The sequence below is a fragment of the Poecilia mexicana genome, unplaced genomic scaffold (assembly GCF_051168715.1).
Source record: "Poecilia mexicana isolate PSO_F unplaced genomic scaffold, ASM5116871v1 scaffold_16, whole genome shotgun sequence".
In the NCBI taxonomy this organism is placed as follows: domain Eukaryota; kingdom Metazoa; phylum Chordata; class Actinopteri; order Cyprinodontiformes; family Poeciliidae; genus Poecilia; species Poecilia mexicana.
In genome coordinates, this window is record NW_028263385.1 from 5,504,180 (window position 1) to 5,524,966 (window position 20,787).

The following is a 20,787-nucleotide window of genomic DNA, read 5'->3' on the forward strand; positions in this document are numbered from 1 at the left end:
ATGATTTTTTTTCAGTGGGATATTTGATCAGTTGGTGAACAACCCCTACAGCCTGTGTGTGGCAGCCGGTTTAGTTTTTCTTCTTCTTAGAAAGGGCTGAGCCTCAAGTGCTTTAACTCATCTGACTCATTCCTTCTTGGAAGAATGGCTGCGACAAATTCCAGTAGAGGAAAACAATTCCTCTACTGAAAGTACAACAGACTCTTATTTTTCTGCACTTCTTTGAAGGACACATGAAGTTGGTTACATCCATTGCCATTATTTTTCATGCCAATTTTGCTTCGTTATCCTCAGTGAATGTCTAATATTTTATAAAAGCCCTGATCTGTCTGATTTCTTCTTAAATTATTTCATCTTTCCCTAATTATAATTACAAATGTAATGAAACAAACATTGCAAAAGTCGAATATTGAAGCTTGCAGCAGCTGCAGTCTCCTCCTGAATAGTGGAAAAGTTGTTTTCAAGTAGTGGCTGCCAATTCCTCGGTCATCTGAAGATAATTTCTGCCCAAGGTCTGAAGGTCTTAGTGAGACGCTTTAGCCAAAAAACATATTTAGGCAAAGAAAAAATAATATAAAACTTCACAATTTCTACTTTTCCTTTATTAGAAACCTCACGGTCTTGTCTCACCTGCGCTTGCGCAACTTTTTGTTCTCCGTCTTGAGCACGTGGAGTTTTTTGGCGAAGCAGACAATGATCATGAAGAGCAGCAAGAGCACCAGAGCCGAGGTTCCCACGGCGAGGCACATCACCTGGAACTCGGTCACCACCGACTCGCAGCGCGCCCCTTTGTGCCAAATGTAGTCCTGGACATTGCATCTGAAACAAAGACAGACAAGATGGGTCATGGTGAAAGAGACAGGTGAAAGGAAAAGGTGAGCAAAACACAACAAGAAATATAAATATGTGCCAAATGGATTTAAACTTGCCATTTGCACCTTTTCGAGTATTATGGGTATGAATGTTCAAGTATTTTGATATTAGTGATTACATATGTTAAGCTATTAGGTACATGTACTTCCTTACAAACTAATGTGTTGTAGAGTCAGATGTGTGGGAATCTGTTGGACAGACTGTTGCTTGAAGTAAAAACAGATGAACAGAACAATGTCTCAAACACAGCCCAAGGTCATCTACAGCAGAATGATGGAAAAAGTAAAGAATCAACATGTCACAATGACCCAGTTAACGTGAAGACCTCAGCGTGAAATACTGTGGGAAGAGCTGTGTGCAAACCCAACCCTGCAAAATGAACTGAAACAGTATAAAAAAGAAGTCGAAATTCCTACGTGAGAAAGAGAGATTAAAAGAATATTACATAAGCCTGGCTATAAAGTTATTTACTGCAGAAGCTTTTTTTCCACATAGTTTGTTTAATGCCTGATTCAGAAAGCACAAAGACTGTGGCCTCACTGATAATGGAACGTTAACAAGGAAAAACCACCTGAGGTGATTTTCCATACACATGGCGACTTTAGCTCACAAAATACTGTCGAAAATACTAAGTCAGAAAAGACATTTATAAGATTTAACAAACCACACATGTGGACTCACACACAAGATACACACAGAGGCCTTCTGAGTCCCATGCTCCTTTTATAAGTGTCTGGTAAAGTGCAGAGTTCGCCTGGGGAGGGGACCAGAACCACAGAGGCAGATGACTTTGTCTACCCATCAGAGAGCTGGGAACCAAGTATCGCTTTTGATTTCACTGTAAAAATGGTCATAGGGTGCTGCACAAACAGATAAAAATGCATTTTATCATTAACCTTTTGACTGGCACAGACAATGGCAAAAGATAGCAGTCATGAAAAATTAAAGGACTGGCAGACTTTGGTGTAACCAGTGTGTCAAAAAGACAAAGAAAGTTCAAAACGGAAATGTTTTTTTTAATAACGATTAAGGATGAAATTAATTCAAAAACAGGAGAAATACTGGTCCATCCATCCATCCATCCATCCATCCATCCATCCATCCATCCATCCATCCATCCATCCATCCATCCATCCATCCATCCATCCATCCATCCATCCATCCAAATACAATATATCATTACATTATAATAAACTTTATCTGATCTGAGGATAATCTTGTCTCACTCAGAAACATGTATGGAAATGAAATATTTTACAAGATGGTATTTTTTTCTAACAATATAAGCATGAACAAAAATATTTGCAAAACTTTTGAAAATACATTATGGGAAAAACCTATTTGTGAAACCTAGCAAAGCTTTCAAAGTACTTTTAAAACTTATATCCTAGATTTACGTTATACATTTTTATTGCGTGGAAATGTTGCAGACATAAACAAGAAAAAAGTTGTAACCGAAGAGGTGATTGGTTATGTTTTAAAAGGTAGTTTTAGAAATATGTTGGAGAAACTTATTAAAAAACAAAGATTTTAAAGAAATGTTATGGTCTGTGTCAAAAGCTCCAACCTTTGAGCCATTTGTGACTCACAAATAAAAGTCAGTTTGGCATTAATGAATGCCTTCCATTTCTCCACTCTCTTCAAGCTACATTTTTAAAATATAATGTTATATCACACTCTTTATTCACCTTTATCATTTAGGAGAGGAGTATTATGTTCATTGTTACTGGATTTCACAATCTTGGCTATGATAGCTGCTTAAAATATATTTTTATAAAGATTTTCATCACTTTCACAGCAAACTGGGGTGAAGAAGGTAAACTTCAAGTGAAAACTGAGCAAGACATGTACTGCTGTCTTTTCACCCCCTCTGTAACGTCTCTGTAGAGCAACTGAGATGAAGCCGTTGTAAAGAGAACGAAGAGTTTGAAGTTTGCTGATCCTATGCGCTTTTCCACATGTAGGTGCGTTCCCTTCACGGCTCGTTTTCCTGAATCCTTCCTGAATATCCTTCTTTCATTTGCCAGCTGAGAGGAAGAGCTGCCAAAGAGCCAGGAGACATTTTGAGTGTGTGGGCATGTGTGCGAGGAGGAGAGAGGGGAGCGATGGAGACTGATATCACATTTTCAAGGAGACTTCAGTGCACTCAACCTCTGAGTGTTTCTGTGTTTGTACAAAAGAAGAGGTTTATGTAAGTCGGCGCGAGACGGAGGGAAGGCGAGAGTGCGGGTAGGGAGGGAAATAAAAGGAGGATAAAGGGATGCAGAAAGGACGAGGAGGGAAAATTATGTGCTGGTCTCTATGGCAACCCAGCTGAGCAGCAAACGGAGCAGACATGGAGCTGACATGTCATGCCTTCACAGGCGAGCCGAAAAAGGGAGGAAAAAATCCTCTTTAGCATCCAGCTCCACATTCCTCTTCTGTATTCCTGCCCTGGTTTCTCTAATCCCTCTCCTGCCGTTTGTCTTTTTGAAAATGTATTTTCCTACTCACTGCCGCTCTTTCGCTGTCCTACTTCCCTCCGAAGAGCTCCAGCTGATGCACATCTCCTGCTTTTAGGTTGTGCAGCCAAATTGTTTTCACCTTGGCTTATTATTAAAATGAGGAAGGTGAAGTCATAAGTGAACTTAATTATCTCTGACAAGGTATTGGCACTGCAGAGCTGTGACATTAGAAACTACACACACAGAGTTTGGTGAATGGCACACAAAAAAGCTACTAATAAACATTGTTTGCAGGTCATCCCTGCTGCAGTTGTCAAAATGAAAGCTTCTTTAAGCTAAAAATAATTTTCTCTCTCACTGTAGTGTAGTAACATGTGGTCTGCTGATGGAGTAGTGATGCCAGCAGGATCAATGAACGTATCCACTAAGTCAAAGTAAATCAATAGTTACAACCTGGAGACGTTTGAGTCAGTGAGGAAAAGGAGAATGTCAACAATCAAGTTTCTGGTCGTCATAAACACAGGAAGTGGGGTTTCTTCTCCTGCAGACTCATTCAACTGCTTTTCCACAGAAAATCTGTTTTGCTTTTACCAATGCTTTAGAAAAAATCATAAGTTGGTTTTATTCTTAGTATTTATTTTTTCATTTTGCTCTAAATTAGTTCATTTGAAAGTGTTAGGCTGTGTGTAAAAAGAGGATATGCAAAAAAATGCTGAAAGGTAAAGTGTTAATATTGGCCAGTTGTGTTTTTCTTTTAAGACATATAATTTGAAACGATATATAAACAGCATTGAAAACACAATTGTCCAGCCTTCTTTGGTCATTAAATATTGATATTAGAACCAGGGGGACATTCAATCATCACATTTTTAATTTGCACAATATTGCAATAACAAAAGGAGGCAATATCTGGAAGGTCTTCCAGGTTCCATTCACTTTGCTTGTAAATAATATATTTGGCCAGTTAGATGAACTTCCAATGACTTTATGGACATAATTGGTAAGGAAATCAGTCATAGCATATAGTAGTAACTACAGCTACTTATTCGTGCTTCATCTGATCTCAATGTTAAACCCCTTAGTTATATAGACAATTACTAACTTTTAGATTTTTTTTCCACATTTTAACCACTTTCACACAGAAAGGCATTGTAGAAACCACCGTTTGTAAGTGCTTACATGTGGTGGATTAGGTGACCAAAAAAAATTAAATACATAAAAATTTAATTAAATATTTAAAAATAATAGACAACCAGACTGCAAAGCTCTGCTGGTATGGTACTATATGTCAGTTATATTAAGCTATCTTAGCTAAAAGCTTATAAACATGCATTTATCATATGTATTTGAATGCAGTCAACAATATCTGTCATCATTGGATAGAAAAACAAAAACAAGAGTTTAAGAGACACAGAAACAGTAAATAAAGTACGAAGAGATGAAGCCCTGTTGTGTTTTCACGGACGTTTATGGGATTAAGATAAATAAAACAGATGATTTCTGATCTAATTAATAAGACTGTTGGGGCACTATAAGACCAGCTCACAACATATTTTACTTTTGAATTACTTTTGTGAATGTCTTAATCCCTGAAAAACTTTAAAGCCTCAAGCAGCTACAAAGAGAAACCAAAGGAGCCAAAGTTTTCAACAGGGATGGAACAGCTTCTACAATCAAGCCTGTTCAAAAGCTCCTAACACTTCTGTGGTTTACATGAGACGCCAGCAACAGTCATGAAGTCACCACACATCCCATTACAGTTTTATTCACTCTCCAACCCGTCATTATCTATGTTGCCATGGCTGCTCACTGCCATATGAGAAGTAATGTCAAAATCTAAAAGGACCACAGAAGAACTGGCACTGGGACAGAGAAAAAGAAAGAATACAAGACAGTAAATCCTCTGACTGTTCACCTAATTAAGCTGGAACATGGGTGTGTTTCATTCTAGAGGAGTATATGGTACAAATAGGACAGGACAATAAGATCTATGCTGGGTTGATTTTCTGAGGAAGAATGGAAAGTGACAAACAGGAATAAGCAGAGAATGAAAAAATCAAGCTCCTCCTGCTGCCTCCCTGTGGTTATACTGGCATCTGGAGAAATACCCGGCTCCAGGTCAGAAACAACCAATCACAGCCAGGAGGAATGTCTTACCGCTGTCAATTAAGCTTATGTACGCGCTGCTCCCAAGACACACTGCTTGTGTTGCTGCTGCTAAATTACTGAAACTACTGAGGATGCTATCTTATCCGTTCTTATATAAACAACTATAATTGACTATATAATTATTTTTCAGATCTTAAATAATTATATAATTGATTCATTAATAGTTGAAATTTGAATAAAGCCTTGAAAAATGTTTTCTATTTTATAAAAAATAAAACAAAGTAAACATTGTTTTCTGGAACCTGATTTAAAAAGTGAAGAAATTATCCAATATCTTAAGTTAGATCTTTGTTGCTACAGTTGGACAGAGGCATTCTGGGAACATTTCCCTCTCTGTCATGTTCTTCTTTTTAGATGTAACACATTGTGCAGATCTGCTTCTTTGTTTGCTTAGGGCCTCTACCTTCTGGACGTTTTACACAGGAATAGAATGTCAAATATATATATATATGTATATTATTATTATTTTTTATTTTATTTTTTTTTTTTAAAATATATATTGATGTCACATGAAGTTCTGAACTCAATGGCTGAACGTTGCCTCTATGGCTGTAGAGAAAGAAAACGGTTATTTAAATATCCTGTTATAGCAACAACCCAGATCCAGCACAGGAACTGGTCCAGTGGGAAAACACTGCTGGAGGTATGAAAGCTTCAGTTTTACCATAGGAGAGATGAATGGTTGTTGCTTAGCTGTAGGAAACATGAAGTAAGAGAGTAAGTAAGAGAGCATTTTGACAAGGTCCTAGGAAGGTTAAATGGGAACAACCTAACAGAAGGTACGACCTAAACAAGCTGCATCTGAACTGACAGGAGAGGGTATGCAACAGCGTTGAATATATTAGCATTAAGTCCAGATTTGCATAAAAAATAGCACTATTTTTAAACATGTCCTGCCTAAGGCTGATATTTTCTTATGCAAGGATTGCAGAGAAGGAAGAAAAGAACTGAGTCGAGTATCCAGAAGCGGCTGGATGTGTGGCTAAAAGGCCAGCAGAGGACAGGAGAGACTCGGGATCTCCTAAAGAAAAAAAAAAAATCAGTAACATGAACCGCGATTCTGGCACTGAGATCCACATTTGACATTCTGTTTCCAAATAATTGGGAACGTTCTCATTCGCTAGGGGCTTTGGGAGGGAAAGGGAAACTATGGGTCAAGCTGAGGGAAAGATTAAAACACTGGAAAAGATTTTACAAGGTTGACAGAGAGAAGGAGGAAAGACTGGAGTTTGATCTCACCCGATTAGACATTTAAACACAACAGATGGACCTTTTTTAGATTTATTTATGTGGGAAAAGATGTGCCCACCACTGAGTCAGAATGAGGTAAAACTCATGGAAAATAGCTACATAACTTAATTTGTTGCCATTGCAGAACTTCATTGTTTTAGTCTTTACATCACTGGGTGGAGAACCCTCAGAAGGGGCAATGCATCAGGGGTGGGGAGGACAAGGGAAAAAATATCCTGTAAACATTAGTGAAATGATACAATTTTACTGGAATTCATAAAAAAAAAAAAACCTTGGCAGATTAAGCTGAGCTGTTCTTCACAGGGCTGGAGAAGTCTGGATGAGGTTTGAAAGACATAAAATGAAAACTAAGATCAATATCTTGAAACTCTTTTGGCTTTGCACCAATTTTCTCTCACAGTTGAAGCTCGGTGTGTGTTCAAAGCACCTTAGGGGAAATTTACATATTCACTGTCAACTGCGGTTGCACTTTGAAGGACACTGGCTTAATTAAGCTGAAGTCAACTCAGGAAAGTCCAAACAAAACTTTTAAACTCACAGTTATTGATCCTAAATCAAGATAAATTAGCAACAACATGGAAGCAGAAACAAACCTGCGTAAATATTTGAACAAATCAGTTTTCACTACGCTGACATCTTTCTTCTTCAAGGTCTGAGCAAAGTATCACAAAATCTACAAACAAATGATGTTTGCCTGCTTTACAAGCTTATCAACAGTGTCCTCTAAAAGAACATTTAGAGCATTTACAGCAAAGAGCATCGCTGAGCAGGAAAGTGAACTTGGTACATTCTTGCATGCAGCTTGTGACATCTGGTTAGCAAAACATAAACACCTAATTTGGCTTATTTCTATTTGCTTGTCACATTTACATATTGTTTCCCGCCGAGCTGTCTGCGCGACTCGGCTACATCCCATCATTCCTGCTGTTTTATACACACCGAGGCTGCTAACGACGCAAATGACTCATTCAGAGGAGATCTACGGATCCAACTGTACCCAAAACCTATTTGCATAAACCTCTGGATCCCTGGAGAGCAGTCACGACAACATAAACTGCAAACTAATTACTGATTCACAGATGGGTCCCTTGTCACATTTAACTGCAACCACTCGCTGAAGCTGAAAGGGATGTTTCAACAAAACTGCTCCGCTCATGACCCTGACAAGACGGCAGTAAATCAGCGCCACAGAAACTCAGTTTGCTATTAGGAGGTTAAATATGGATATAAACAACCTCTTACTGCACCAGACAGTAAAAAAATAGGGTGATTGCAGAGGCTTTGTCAATCAGGAGATTATTTATTTTGCAATTACTGGGAAAAAATATATGATATTTGGGAAACATATTAGCTGGAGAGACAGATTTTCACCAGGATTTACAACATTCAATGGAGAGAGAATAAATCCAACGGGCTGAATATCTGGTTGGCATGCAAAGTGTGAAGTCAGGATACTTGGAATGACTTAACAAACAATTATCATGCAAACAATTCATTACAATATTATTATTGTAGCCACTGATACTGTGACAATGAGGATATGGTTATCAGGAGAATTGCACTTTAAAAGACTCAAACTAGTTTTAGTTTGAACCATAAATAAATATGTTGATGAATTAAAGATCCTCCTAAAAGTGTACACACCTTTGTTGAAATGCCAGGCTTTTGTGATGCTAAAAACTTTACATATAGCATGTCATTTATCCCTTATTCTAAGGGAAAAACAAGAAATGTAACAGAGGAAAATATATATTATAAAAAGGCTGCAATACTCTACCTGCATAACTATGCTCAGAGTTGAACTGATTCTTTGTTTAGACACATTTGGATTCAGTTTCAGCGTTCATGCTATTTGAGTTCACATCTACAATAAGTTCTAGTGAATCTGATTACAGTGAGATGAAGTTCAGTTATCACACGATTCTCCTGAGATTTGCAAAAATAATTTTCAGAGGTTGCAAAGAATCAAAAGGATCTTATTGAGTAAAGGTTTCAATTAGATCCTAGTCAGGAGAAGGGTTTAGAAATGAACATCATTACACATAGTCTATGTCACAGTGAAGGGAGTGACAGATTATATAGGACAACATGTTCTTCCTTTATTGTCTTCACGATAATAAAGGACTGTTCTCCTGAACTGGTTAAAGAGGCAGCCAAAAGACCAAACGTAATGTGAAGAACAACAGCAATTTCTGAAAAGCACTGGTTGTCTCCTCGCTCTCAATATATGTTGGACAATGAGTGATGGTCTGATGAAATCAAACTCTGGGGTTCAATCATTGGAATCACAGTATTCACTGTGGTTACAGATCACAGTAACCAGAAAATGGCTAAAATCCATGAATACTTGAATCTTCCACTCAAAAAAGCTGAAAATTATCTGTTTTAGCAGTGAAAGCACCAACTATACCTTCACCTTAATATGCATTATTATGCACAATGGAAACTATCTTAGCACTACCACAGAAGCTACAGTTTTACTTATTTAAAGTTTGGGGGCTACAGCCAATCAGTGCCATAGAAAATAAATGGCAGTCCTAGATTGGCTGCTTTGCAAATGCCAGCTTTTTGCATGTCAACTGCTATTGTGTGTGTCTATTTCAGATTTTCAACCTGCACTTTTAAATATGTTAGATTCACTCTACCAAAAAAAAATCCACAAGTAGGTGAATTACTAATTTGGAGCATTACTGAACCATGCAGACATGGGGTCATTCACTACCAGCAAAACTTTCAATGCTAACCGTACAAGATGGTGGTGGTAGGAAAATGCCCCGGGGTTGCTCTTCTTCAATAAGAACTGGGATTTAGACAAAATGGAAAAAATTACAAACAGTTAATTAACAGTAGTAGTTTGGTGTCTGACAGAAACCTTGAGGGAAAGAGAGTACACAGCCTAGAAAAGTTGAAGTTGCATCAAAATACATTTAATTGTGTTCTCACACACTAATAGTTTTGCAGAACAGACAAAAGGTAAATGTTGTCAATTCAAGATACGGTATGCTGATAAACTCCAACTAAAGAAGACTAAATCCTGAGGTCAAAAGCTTCAATTTTGTAATTTATCTTATCTGTAAACAGAATTTTTTGCTATTATATGTGGAAAAAGTTTTAAAATAATTAACCATGATCTGACTTGACATTTTAACAGGGGTGAGAGCCACTGGAAGGAGTTTTGTCTGACGTTCTGCACTTCGCATCTGTCATGTTGCCTTTATCTGCTGACATCTTGCTTCAAAAACAAATGGCCTCTGGATACAATGAGAGTTGAGTGAAATCATAAGAAAACATATATCTGTCTTAAGCTTTACAAAACATTTCTTGGACTATTAGTCTCGGTAACATAACATTTTAAAACTTTAAAGAATGACATAGCTCAATAACAACAAACCCAAGACCTAATAAATTCCTTCAGCATCTGGTTTTGTTCTGCAGCAAAGACAAAATTAACACTCAAATAAATTTTATATAAGTATATTAAAAGTAGATTAAGTCCATATTGGTTTTTCTTCTAAAATAAGAGCATAAAGCAGTCAGAGGTATCTAAAGTTGACAAAAAGCAGAAACGGAGAAATGACCTCATTAGAGCATATTGATGCAAAGCCATTTGAAAAGCTGTGAAAATCTGCTTTGACATGCAAACAGGTTTACAATCTCAGCTGTGAACTTCAGAGCCGAAGCTTAGAGAACCTGCAGAGAGGCGCACACACAGCCAAAAGTTAATTTCAGCAAATGTTTTTGTGCGTTGTTAGGGATGAAGTAAGTTCACAAGATCCAGCTTGGCAAAAACAGTCGCTGTGCGTGCGTGTGTGTGTGTGTGTGTGTGTGCGTGTGTGTGTGTGTGTCTGCGTGCGTGAGTCTGTGTGTGTCAGCCCCAGCCTTCTCAGCAGCCGTAAATCTTCCCTGTGTTTGACCTCTGACCTGATTCCACCTCTCGATGCTCTTTCACCTAGAATTGATCTCTAAAACGCACATAATCTTGCATGTGTTTTCATGACGCAAGCATGAAATCCCCCCAAAAATATGGACACAAACGGCTGTTGCTGCTCAAAGCTTCTCTTAATTACATCAAGCTGCAACACACACGCGCGGGCGCCAATAAATTTGACCTGGCTCGCCTGAGTCGTTTCCATGCTGGCAAGCATTATAAGGTTCTGACTCATTCTCTCACTCAGTTTCTCCTCCACCTCCTCTGCTTCTCTCCACTTCTCACTCTGTTTCAGTACATCTCTCCACTTCTTGTTGACAATTTTTTGTTCTCTTTACAAATGTTTGATCCTTCTGGCTCTTTTTCCCTGCCTTGGTTTCTTTATCTTGCTACATCTGTCTTTCTGACATATCCTGGAGTCAAAAACGTCCTGATTGCATTCACAAAAAGGCACTTACGATGCAAAAACTTTAAAATAACTACCCAAACTGACTGTGGAGAGGTGTACAGATGAGCAACAGGTGTTGGATGCTGGAAACTAAGAGGGACACTGCAGGGAAATGCAAGACAGATCATAAAGCCGCTCAATACACAAATGTCCTTCCATGCCACACACCCTCGGTCACCCGCTCCCTCTGCTTTCTCTTTTCTTTCTCCGAATATGGTCCTGACTCTGCAGCTCCTGAGGAGGAAGTGGTTTATGACACTGTCAGATCACATCTGTGAGAGGGACAGAGGAGCCAGCGCCGGAGATGCCACAGATACTTTAAGGAAGAAGGTCTAGCTGGAGAAACTGACCGAGGTTTGGAGCTAAAGTGCTCCAAGATGAATAATGTGAAAATAAGGTCTTAAAACTGGTCCAGAATGTAAATATTTTTCTTTGACTGAGTGAAGCTTACCATGTCTGCATATGATTTGTAAAAGAAAAGTACATCTTTATTAAAATCCAGAGGTGGCAACTTGTAACTCTAAATAATCCGCATTGCCAGGCTCATAATTTTCCCTTAAAAGGTTTATGAATTGTTTCTTCCACGTTCAAAGCAGCCTTTCTGGCTTTAGAAAAACTATGTTTATGTTTAGCTCCCTGCACTCGGGCCAATAGAGATGAAGATGACAGATGGCTTTCTTATGGAAGAGAAGCTTCATGACAAACTGCTCAGAAGGCTGACAGGATAAACTGAGTGAAGATGCACAGCGGTGTGCTTGGAGAATTAGGATAACTGACCAGCAGGAAAAAAACAACAAGTCATCCAATAAATCGTCCCTTTAATTATTGAGATAAGTGATAATATTGTCATTTTGAGACAATTTTCAAGTAATATATTGATGATAAGGCAATGTTCCCTTTATTTACTGGCACGTATAAACATTAATGTATTTTCTCCTGTAATATTTCTCCTTTGCCCATTTATTTTCCTCATGCCTTTTCTTTTTCCTTCTGACTCTTTGAGAGGTAAATTGGAAAAGAGGGGAGGAGAAATGAAGGCGATTCTGGTGGGCTACAATAAGAGTCATCTTTTCTCCTATTGGTCAACTGCAAAGCTCTGTGTGCTGACAAAGTATATGGATATTGTGCAGCTCTCTGTTTTACATTTCAGGCTATGACAACTTTAAATCAATCTACAGTGACACTTCAATTTGTCTCTCCATTTTATTCTAAATTCTAATTTACCTGGATAAAATTCACTCCTACAATAAACCAACATCTGTATTTTATGTATGAAAGAGACAGTAAGGAACATGTGTTAAACTCAAGGCCCAGGGGTCAAATCTGGCCCTTCACAGCTTTTTATGTGCATATATAGAAGCTCCAAGATGAAAGTAGTTTGCTTAAACATTAACTTATCAGTCAAAATTGTGTGATTCCGACAACTCACGTAAAACCAATAGATTCCTACACTTTTTCTAGCTGATGCATAATTGTGAGTTTATTGCATATTTTTCACAAAAACGGTCAAAAACATTGGGTTTGGTCATGTTAACTCCCACCTGCAGGTGGAAGTATTTCCTACTTCTACTGTATTGTTGCCTCAGCCTGACTTGAGGGGTAGTTATTGTCTATAATCGATGTAACGAATAACAAAAGGTCACATTTATCTTACAGCGCAAATATCACAAAATTTCTTGCAAATATTTCTAAATCAGTGATTCTGATTGCAAAAAAATCACGAAAACCATCGTTAAATCCTGGAGGTATTACATTTTAAGATGTGCTTATCAAATTGAGACACAGATACTTATTAATATTTTAACAGTTTTTCAATACATTCTGGCACAACCGGCCCTTTTGAGAACACTCATGATCTTGATATAGACCAAAATGAAAATTATTTTTACATCCCTGCACTAAAGCATAATTTTACATAACAGATAAAGTGCTGAATCTACAACAATTTGTTTCAGTTTAATTTGGTACATCTGCACCAAAATTCCCAAGTTGAATTTGAGAACAAAGCTCAAGTTTGAGGATGTTTTGTTATGGAGCGCACTGAACTAAAGAGTTACAGTGAGCTGGTCTAAGGTCATAAACAGCAGTTCAAACATTTATCTCATGCTAACGAAGCAGCTTAAGTTAAGCTGCAAATGTCAACAAATACAAACACACACACACGCAAGCACAAAACAAAATGAAAATGAAGAATAAATCAAATCAATGCTTCACATACTAACCCAAGTCACGTGTAATCCTACATGCAATCCTGGCTTCATCCACAGAGGACCATATTGGTCAGCATCTGTGCCAGCGCTCCATTGACCCATATCTTGCTCTTGCCCAGAAGTCAAATGCCTCTCAGTATCTCTCTGACTCACTCTCAGGAGGCTCATCACTGCTACTAACTGCTGACAGACACCCAAAATATGCTGTAAATATCATGGACACTGTCTTGTTTTTTATAATTACTGCATGTTTTCTGTTATTAATAAAATGTTCGTTGTTTCTTTTACTCTCTACTGTTTTTAGTGTGTTTTAGTCTTTTTTTTTTGCACCTTCAACAGCAGTATTAATACAACAGTGTATGGATCTTTAAGATAGGGTTTGTGAAACAATTTATAAAGCCCACATCAGCTTATGATAGTGAACATGCAGCTGCAGCTGTCAATTCCTCCAAATAATGGATTTTCTCCCATCCATGTTCGTGTGAGTTTTAGACCCATCTGTAGAAGCCCGCTTTCCCTTTTAACATGGGAAAATGTCTTTTTATAAATGAAATAATCTGCCAGAGAATCTATTGCTTTTTCTGATCAATATTATAGAATTATTGACGTAAAACAAGCTCCTATATCCTGCTGAAAAGTTATACTTGTACGTTAGTTTTGTCTTATTTTAAGTATACTAAGAGATTTGCACTAGAAATGACATTAAAATACTTGCTAAGACTTGATGTTTTTTTCAGTGTGAGCAATTCAAATTTTCCAGGTTAGAAATAGGAAATTCCAACTTTTAGGTACAAATTTAATGCACCTGGAAAGACACAGCCAGACTCACACTCAGGGGAGACAGGCTGGCAGACGCCACTCATTGTAATCCTTCAGAAACTGCATAAAGCAAAAATAATCACATAACATCAAATCAACTCAGCTTATGACAGAAATGCTGTGTTCTGACACACAGAGCATGGGGTTAAAAGGGCAGCTATAGGATGAAGGTCATGTCCACAACAGGGGATAAATCTCTTAGTCCTGTTGTCCTCTGACTTGAGGTCCCCTGAGGTCAGAAATCCTGGACTTTGTTCTGGTAGATCTGACCTCTCAGTGATATTTGTCTTTGTAGCATTTTTTTAATTCAATGCTTTTTGAATTTGTGAGAGAATTGTATAGACGGTGTGAACTAATTACTATCTGTATTATCTGTTCCAGCCAGGAAGCTGTTTGCCATCCTGCATAAATCTGCATGGTAATCTTTGCAGCTGCTCACTAATTGGAAATCGTCCTTCAATGATTGGTTGGTTCATCCATTTTATGATTATGGGAACTGCATTCTAAATCATCCTTTAATCTGATAGGGCCTGTCACTGTCTTCTTTGTTTAAATGTACATGGCGCCACATTAAACACAAATGTATTCTATTGGAATAATTGCATACTTTTAAATTATTCTCAGCTCAGGTTCAATCTAATTTTCTAATATTTCCAAGCTTAAACCAATAATTTTCTAACCATATGCTGACAAAGGAAGACTTTCAGTACAGACTGTCCTTTCATTAAATGCAAATTCAGGACAGCAGCCCCTCAGTAGTCACGATCAGAGTATTAGAAATCACTGACAGACAATATCACCTTCCCCCCCAATCTGCAGCAGCTCTAATCCTGACTCAAGACTCCACAGACACACTCTCATTGTTAAAGGTGACCTATTCTGCTTCCTTGTACAGGTTAGGATAGGTCTATGGGCTTCACAAAACATGTTCATTACATTTTTTTGTACCAAATACTTCGATAATGAGATTTCAGTCTGGTCAGTTTTGCCTATTTGAGCTCCTTTCAGAACGAGCTGTTTCAGGGCCACTTTAAATCCAAATAAGTTGCTGCTGGCCACGCCCTCTTCTCAATGTTTATACTCACATGTGAAAATGGCTGCAAACAGATACAAAATTATACAACCAAATTCTGAAAACCAACAAGAATTCAGCAAGTGGTTTCTCAATGGTAAGTCAACAACAAAACACTTCTCTTTCCCAGCAGCCATTGTACAGCAAATACAGCAGTGAAACCAGCCGAGCAAAGGTGCTGGAGCTCCACTGCTTGGGTTGCTAGGTAACGGGGCTGGGTTTGGCTAGGGTTGCTAGGTAACGGCGCAGTGCCCATCAAATGTGACTCAACAATTAACTTATTGCCAAAAATGGATGGATAGTTTTTTTAAGTGCCTGTGTTGTTTTAGAAGAAGCTGAGATCCAAATGAAAGTATAAAAACCGTTAAGTCTGTTGGCTAAGTATATCACAGCATATTTGTAGAAATTGTTCTCTTAATTTTAACCTCTAACCCTATTTTGCCCTTCACAGTACCTTTTTACTGCAGTGGCTCTAAAATAACCCTATAGGGTTCTTTTATGAACCCTATAGGGATGAAAACAATTTACTTAAATCAGCTGACACTGGGGGGTGTGGGTGGGGTAATATCTAAAATCAACTCTCTTGAGCTTTACATCATGCTATAATTATATAACCTCATCCCAAACATACTTGGAGTGCTGCATATTTGTCAACCTTTCTAGGATTCCTAAATGCTTCCTTTGCACCTTCCCCACTCAGCTCCTCCAAAATAGTGGCACCAGCATTAAGCAAACACCTGGTGTGCATATGCTGAGCTCCTCATGCAAACTTCTCAGTTCAACTTTCCTAAGAAAAGTTGTGATTGAAAAGCATTTTTGTGGTGATGTGCTGAAGGCCGAGTGCCAGAGAAGGAGCCTCTTAAAGAGACAGAGGCCTAATTTCAATGTGTTAAAATGAGAAATCAAATTTCTTTGAAGTTATGTTTGACATGTACAGCATTTTTATACCAACTGAAGGTAACATTTTCTTGATTGTGCCTGGAAAATACATCCCTTAAAAAAAAAAGTATAAATTTGTGAATAAATTAAACAAGATGAGTTTTGTACCTGCAGAAAATCTCCTCGCCATCCAGCTGGTAGCACTGTCCTCCGTTGAGGCAATAGTTGGGCTGCATCTCACAGGCAGAGCGGCAGCTTCCATTGATCAGCTGGTAGCCCACTCTGCACCCATTAGGCGAAACGTTAGGTGCGGCACCAGGATATGGTCCCCCAGGGATGAAGGATCCAGACCCAGGGACCCGAGGCCTGGAGCGAGCAGGAGACCCCGCAGCCTCTCTGAGGTCTTCTTCGGTCTCATAGGCATCGGTTGTGGTGCTGTAGCTGTACTCGTCAACAGTGGTAGTCATGCCGTCGTCATAGGGTGTAAGGTAGTCGTAGTTTTCTGGCATTGCCCAGGAAGTTGCCTCTGCGCCTTGCAGCTCGTGGGCCAGAGATGATGGAGAGGGTGGGGCGAGGTTAAGGTTACGCCCACGAGAGGATGGATCAAAGAAGTCCACGTGAAGGACGTCCGGGTTGGAGGGGTTGGTGGCAGCTGCTGGCGGGGCGGTAGTGGTGGTGAGGTGGTCCAGGTCAAACATGGCAGTTTCCTTGACATGGATCCAAGGTGGGTCGGTATGTGGGAGACCCTCCTCCTCTTCATCCCCTTCTTCCTCTCCTTTCACGACGTCCTCTCTGAGTGGGTTGCTAGGCAACAGAAGATCTGTCTCAGCCGAATCGGGGATGATCTGGGGCGTCGCTGCCACGCTCACTTTCTCCACCGTGGGAGCAGGAAACATGCCGCTGCTCTCAGCGTCGTCCTTGTCGCCGCGAGGCATACGACCCGCCCTCTGGGTCACGGAGCCGATTGGAGCAGAAGTGGCAGAGGTGCTCATCCCGGTTACTGTTGCCATGACATCATTAACCTTTACAGGGCCGTCTTCCTCGATGACTGGAGAAGTGGTATTGACTTTATTGTCTGGCTCAGTAGCATTTACACCAAGAACCATCCCTGCAAAGAGAGAAAAGTCTTTTAGTATTGTTTGTTGAATATGTACAAAAAAATACTTACACCATGAAGCATAATGTCAAAACTTTTGTTTTACATTTTCAGGGGAGTGAGTGGAATTATAAACTTATCAATATTCCCACTCTTTGTCCACCTACATAATCTTACATTTATTACTTGTGTAATCCTTACATATAACAACTAAAGCCATATTTAGTAGGAAATATAGTATCAATTTAATTATAATTACAGTGGACTAAACAATCATGATTTTTATATCCAGCAATTATCCTATGTTTATATGATCATTTTAACAGTTTTACGTTTGAACATAACGTAAAATTCAGATTCTTCCACAGTTTGACTCCACTTACTGATTTCTAGTTCTGAATTTGTATATTTTAAACCATGATTCCCTCCTTAACCTATAAATTAGCTTTTTAGTCTTAAACAATTTTCTAATGTTTTCTGGTGACTGTTTTCTTGTTGTTGTTTTTGATTTTGTAAAGAATTAGAGCTGCCTATTGTTTCACTATGTTAAAAACTTTTAGTAAGTTAGATTGTACAAATCCTGTTTTCTAAATATCCCACCTTATAAATTCAAATTTGTGAAGATTTCTAAATGCAACAAAATTCACACTGATTTGGATTTATTCTAACAAAGGTTGTTTGTGTCAAATACAGAAAATAAATGTAGTTCTTAACTTCCACTACATGGTTAAAGACAAAGTGGAACAAAAGGACAGTACACAGTGCCCCATTTTCAATTATTCTTTTTAATCGTGTGGGAACTAAAGGCGCATTGCTGCAGTTTTTGGAGACGAATCCAACTGTGTTCTTGCCAAATAAAAATCTCAGCAGCTCAACGGGTGGTCTGGGTTTTGTCTGCTTCTATTCTTAAGGACGCTTCATACATTTTTAAAAGAAGAGAGAAAGCTGGATTGGAGTCGCACCATGAAAGCACCCACACTCTGCGCCTATAAAGCTGTGCTGTTGGGACGTGGAGAGAACAAAGTCTGGCACCGTGTAGAAAAAGATGCTGCCTTGATGGCAATGTTTGTCAAGTTAGAGGTCCACTATGGCCCACCACATCATTAGAGAAGCTCTAAGAAATCAGATTGTTCTTTCACCAATCAGTGACCATACCGCAAGTAAGAACTAACAACAGTTTGCAGTGTGGAAGCTGTTACTTTGGGAGAAGGAATCGGTTACTGATTTTTGTTATCAGTTGTGTTTAGATTTAAGAAGGCATTTGAAAAAGAAACAATAATAAATTATTATAATAAAGAAATAATAATAATGCAACCCTTACACCATCAAAACCCCTAACTCTTATCTAAAAATTCACCGTCAAATTCTCCCAGGAACTAAAAAAACTGAAAGATTAACATATGTGGCACCAGACATGTCTTTATGTCTGCAGAGTATAAAAGGTACTGAAAAATAATTATAAAAGAAAAAATGAAATCTGGGAACCAAAAGCTTAAAATAAAATAAAGATTTCAATATAAACATAATCTAAATCCTCTAATACCCAGAGCAAACTGTTCGAACAAAGAAAACATGGAAAAGCGTCTTCGAGCAGCCTACAAACAAAATTTCACTCAATTATTTACTACATAAGTCTGATTCTTAAACCAGCATGAAAAGTTCATGGTGGTTTAGTATTTTTTTTTTAAATGGTTAAAAAAAATAAAAAAAGCAAAAAAAGCCCTCAGATTACTTCATCTGAGGGCGGTTCGGTGACCCATTAGAAGACAAGTGTAAAATCTGAAAATGAAAAACAAAACAACAAAAATAAGAGTAATTTAACACAAAACTTAACATAAACATTACAGGAAACTGTTATGTTATGTCATTTAATGTGATTCTTTCTTCAAAACACGTCCTTGTCAACCATCCCTGGTTTGCCACATTGTTAGGTCGTGCTTTAAACTCTTGCGGATTACAAAATCAGCAGAACAATCTCAAGGCGTCTGGGGGTTGAAACAAATTAAAATGACACACAATTGGCTGTATCCTCCAGTTGATTACTTCATCTGAGGGCGGCTCGGGGACCCATGCAAGAAAAAAAAAGCAGCTTTCAGGGTCGCTCCCACTTCTGGATTAAAGGAATAATTCACTAATGTACTTCAATGGCGTGTATCTGGGATTAGGGATTACTGGTTTGAAGAAGGAATGGATTTTGGGGTTCACTTTAGGGGTGGGGTTTGATTATCTCAGAAAGACTCAGACAAAACAATGTCTGGACAGATGTAGGAAAGCTGTAACCTAAATAAGTAAAGATAACACCAAATAAACTGATAATCAACGCATCAACAGATATAACTGTAACAATGCTCCGCAGTTGTTTTCACAACTGGTAGTCCAGTCAGAATCGCAGCATAACTCAGCTGGTACTGTTTGCTTTCACGCTGAACTGCGTCAAACAAATCAAACACTTAGAAACACCTGTTTTCCAATTTGTCCAAGAACCACTGAAGGAAACATCATAAAAATCTCAGAAAAAGACATGAGAGCAAAAAATAGAGTCAGATTTTAGCAGGTGGAGGATTTCTCTTTGGCAAAAGGCCATGAGATATTTCTCCTGCTAGAGCGACTTTGGTTGTATTTACCCAGAATGCTCTGCTTTTGGAGCATCTGCTTGACGTTCAGGCATGCATTCGAACCAGACCAGAGTTCACATCAACCGAATGAAGATCTAGGTTTGACTTTCCATTCGTTTTTTTGTATGTTTTTTTTCATTGTACTTTATGGATAGCCTCAGTTAGCAAAACATAATTTGTTCTAAAAATCCAGCTTTCTCTCTTCTTTTTATGTCTCGAATTCGAGACACACTAATTTACCAAACTACACATTTAGCAGCCAATAAACCTATTTGGATTTTATGGTTTCATATTAATCATCTGGAGGATCTTTGAACATGTTTCTTTATTTGTGAACATTCTGTACACATCTCAGCAGGAAGGATTTACCTCGACTGGCAGGAAAATAAAATCAAGGACCTCCTGTGAGTTGGCTTTAAATATAAATTTGTAAGTTTAAAGAGTTTTTCTCCATCACACTGAGCTAATCAGCTTCTTGTGCTCAGAGGATAGAAACCCTGTGAACATCAGCCTTGGTCTGGATGTTGATTCTTGTACTCATTCTGCCTAAAACCAGGCCATATTTAACTTCAGCAGCTAATGCTTCTCTATTTAACCTTTTTTAAACACAAACTGCCAAAAAATCATATAATTTGTCTTGTGTGACTGACTGGCTCAGCCTTCAATTTTTATGTACTTATTTATTTTTTGCCAATTCCACTCAGGGGCTGGATTTATGCAAAAATAAATATCTACAGAAAGGTCCATTAGGAATGTTTACTTTGAGCAAACGTAAGCCTAATTTTAGGCTACATATTAATAACTTGAGTTTATTTTTTCTGTGTTGGTGAGCAGAACCAAAAGAGCTTGTATTGTTGTTCACCAAGGGACTTAAACGGAATAAACACTGTAGTGGGTCAGGCTACCTTGTAGTGTCAAGACAGATTTGGTAAAAAAAAATAAGGGAAAGTTAGCAATTACTTCAACAACTCACTTTTTTAACT

The 20,787-nt window shown here is 38.3% G+C and overlaps 1 protein-coding gene across 5 annotated transcripts in view; it reads right to left on the minus strand.

Moving 5' to 3' along the window:
- The window catches only part of cspg5a (chondroitin sulfate proteoglycan 5a), a 52,187-nt gene that overhangs the window by 16,541 nt on the left and 14,859 nt on the right, over nucleotides 1-20,787 (minus strand). For all 5 annotated transcript variants that reach the window (XM_015006986.2, XM_088014148.1, XM_088014147.1 and 2 more), the window contains exons 2-3: nucleotides 16,262-17,201; nucleotides 631-819 (exon numbers count right to left, since the gene is read on the minus strand). In XM_015006986.2, coding sequence (XP_014862472.2) covers nucleotides 631-819; nucleotides 16,262-17,201 — 1,129 coding nt within the window. The remainder of the gene's footprint in view (nucleotides 1-630; nucleotides 820-16,261; nucleotides 17,202-20,787) is intronic.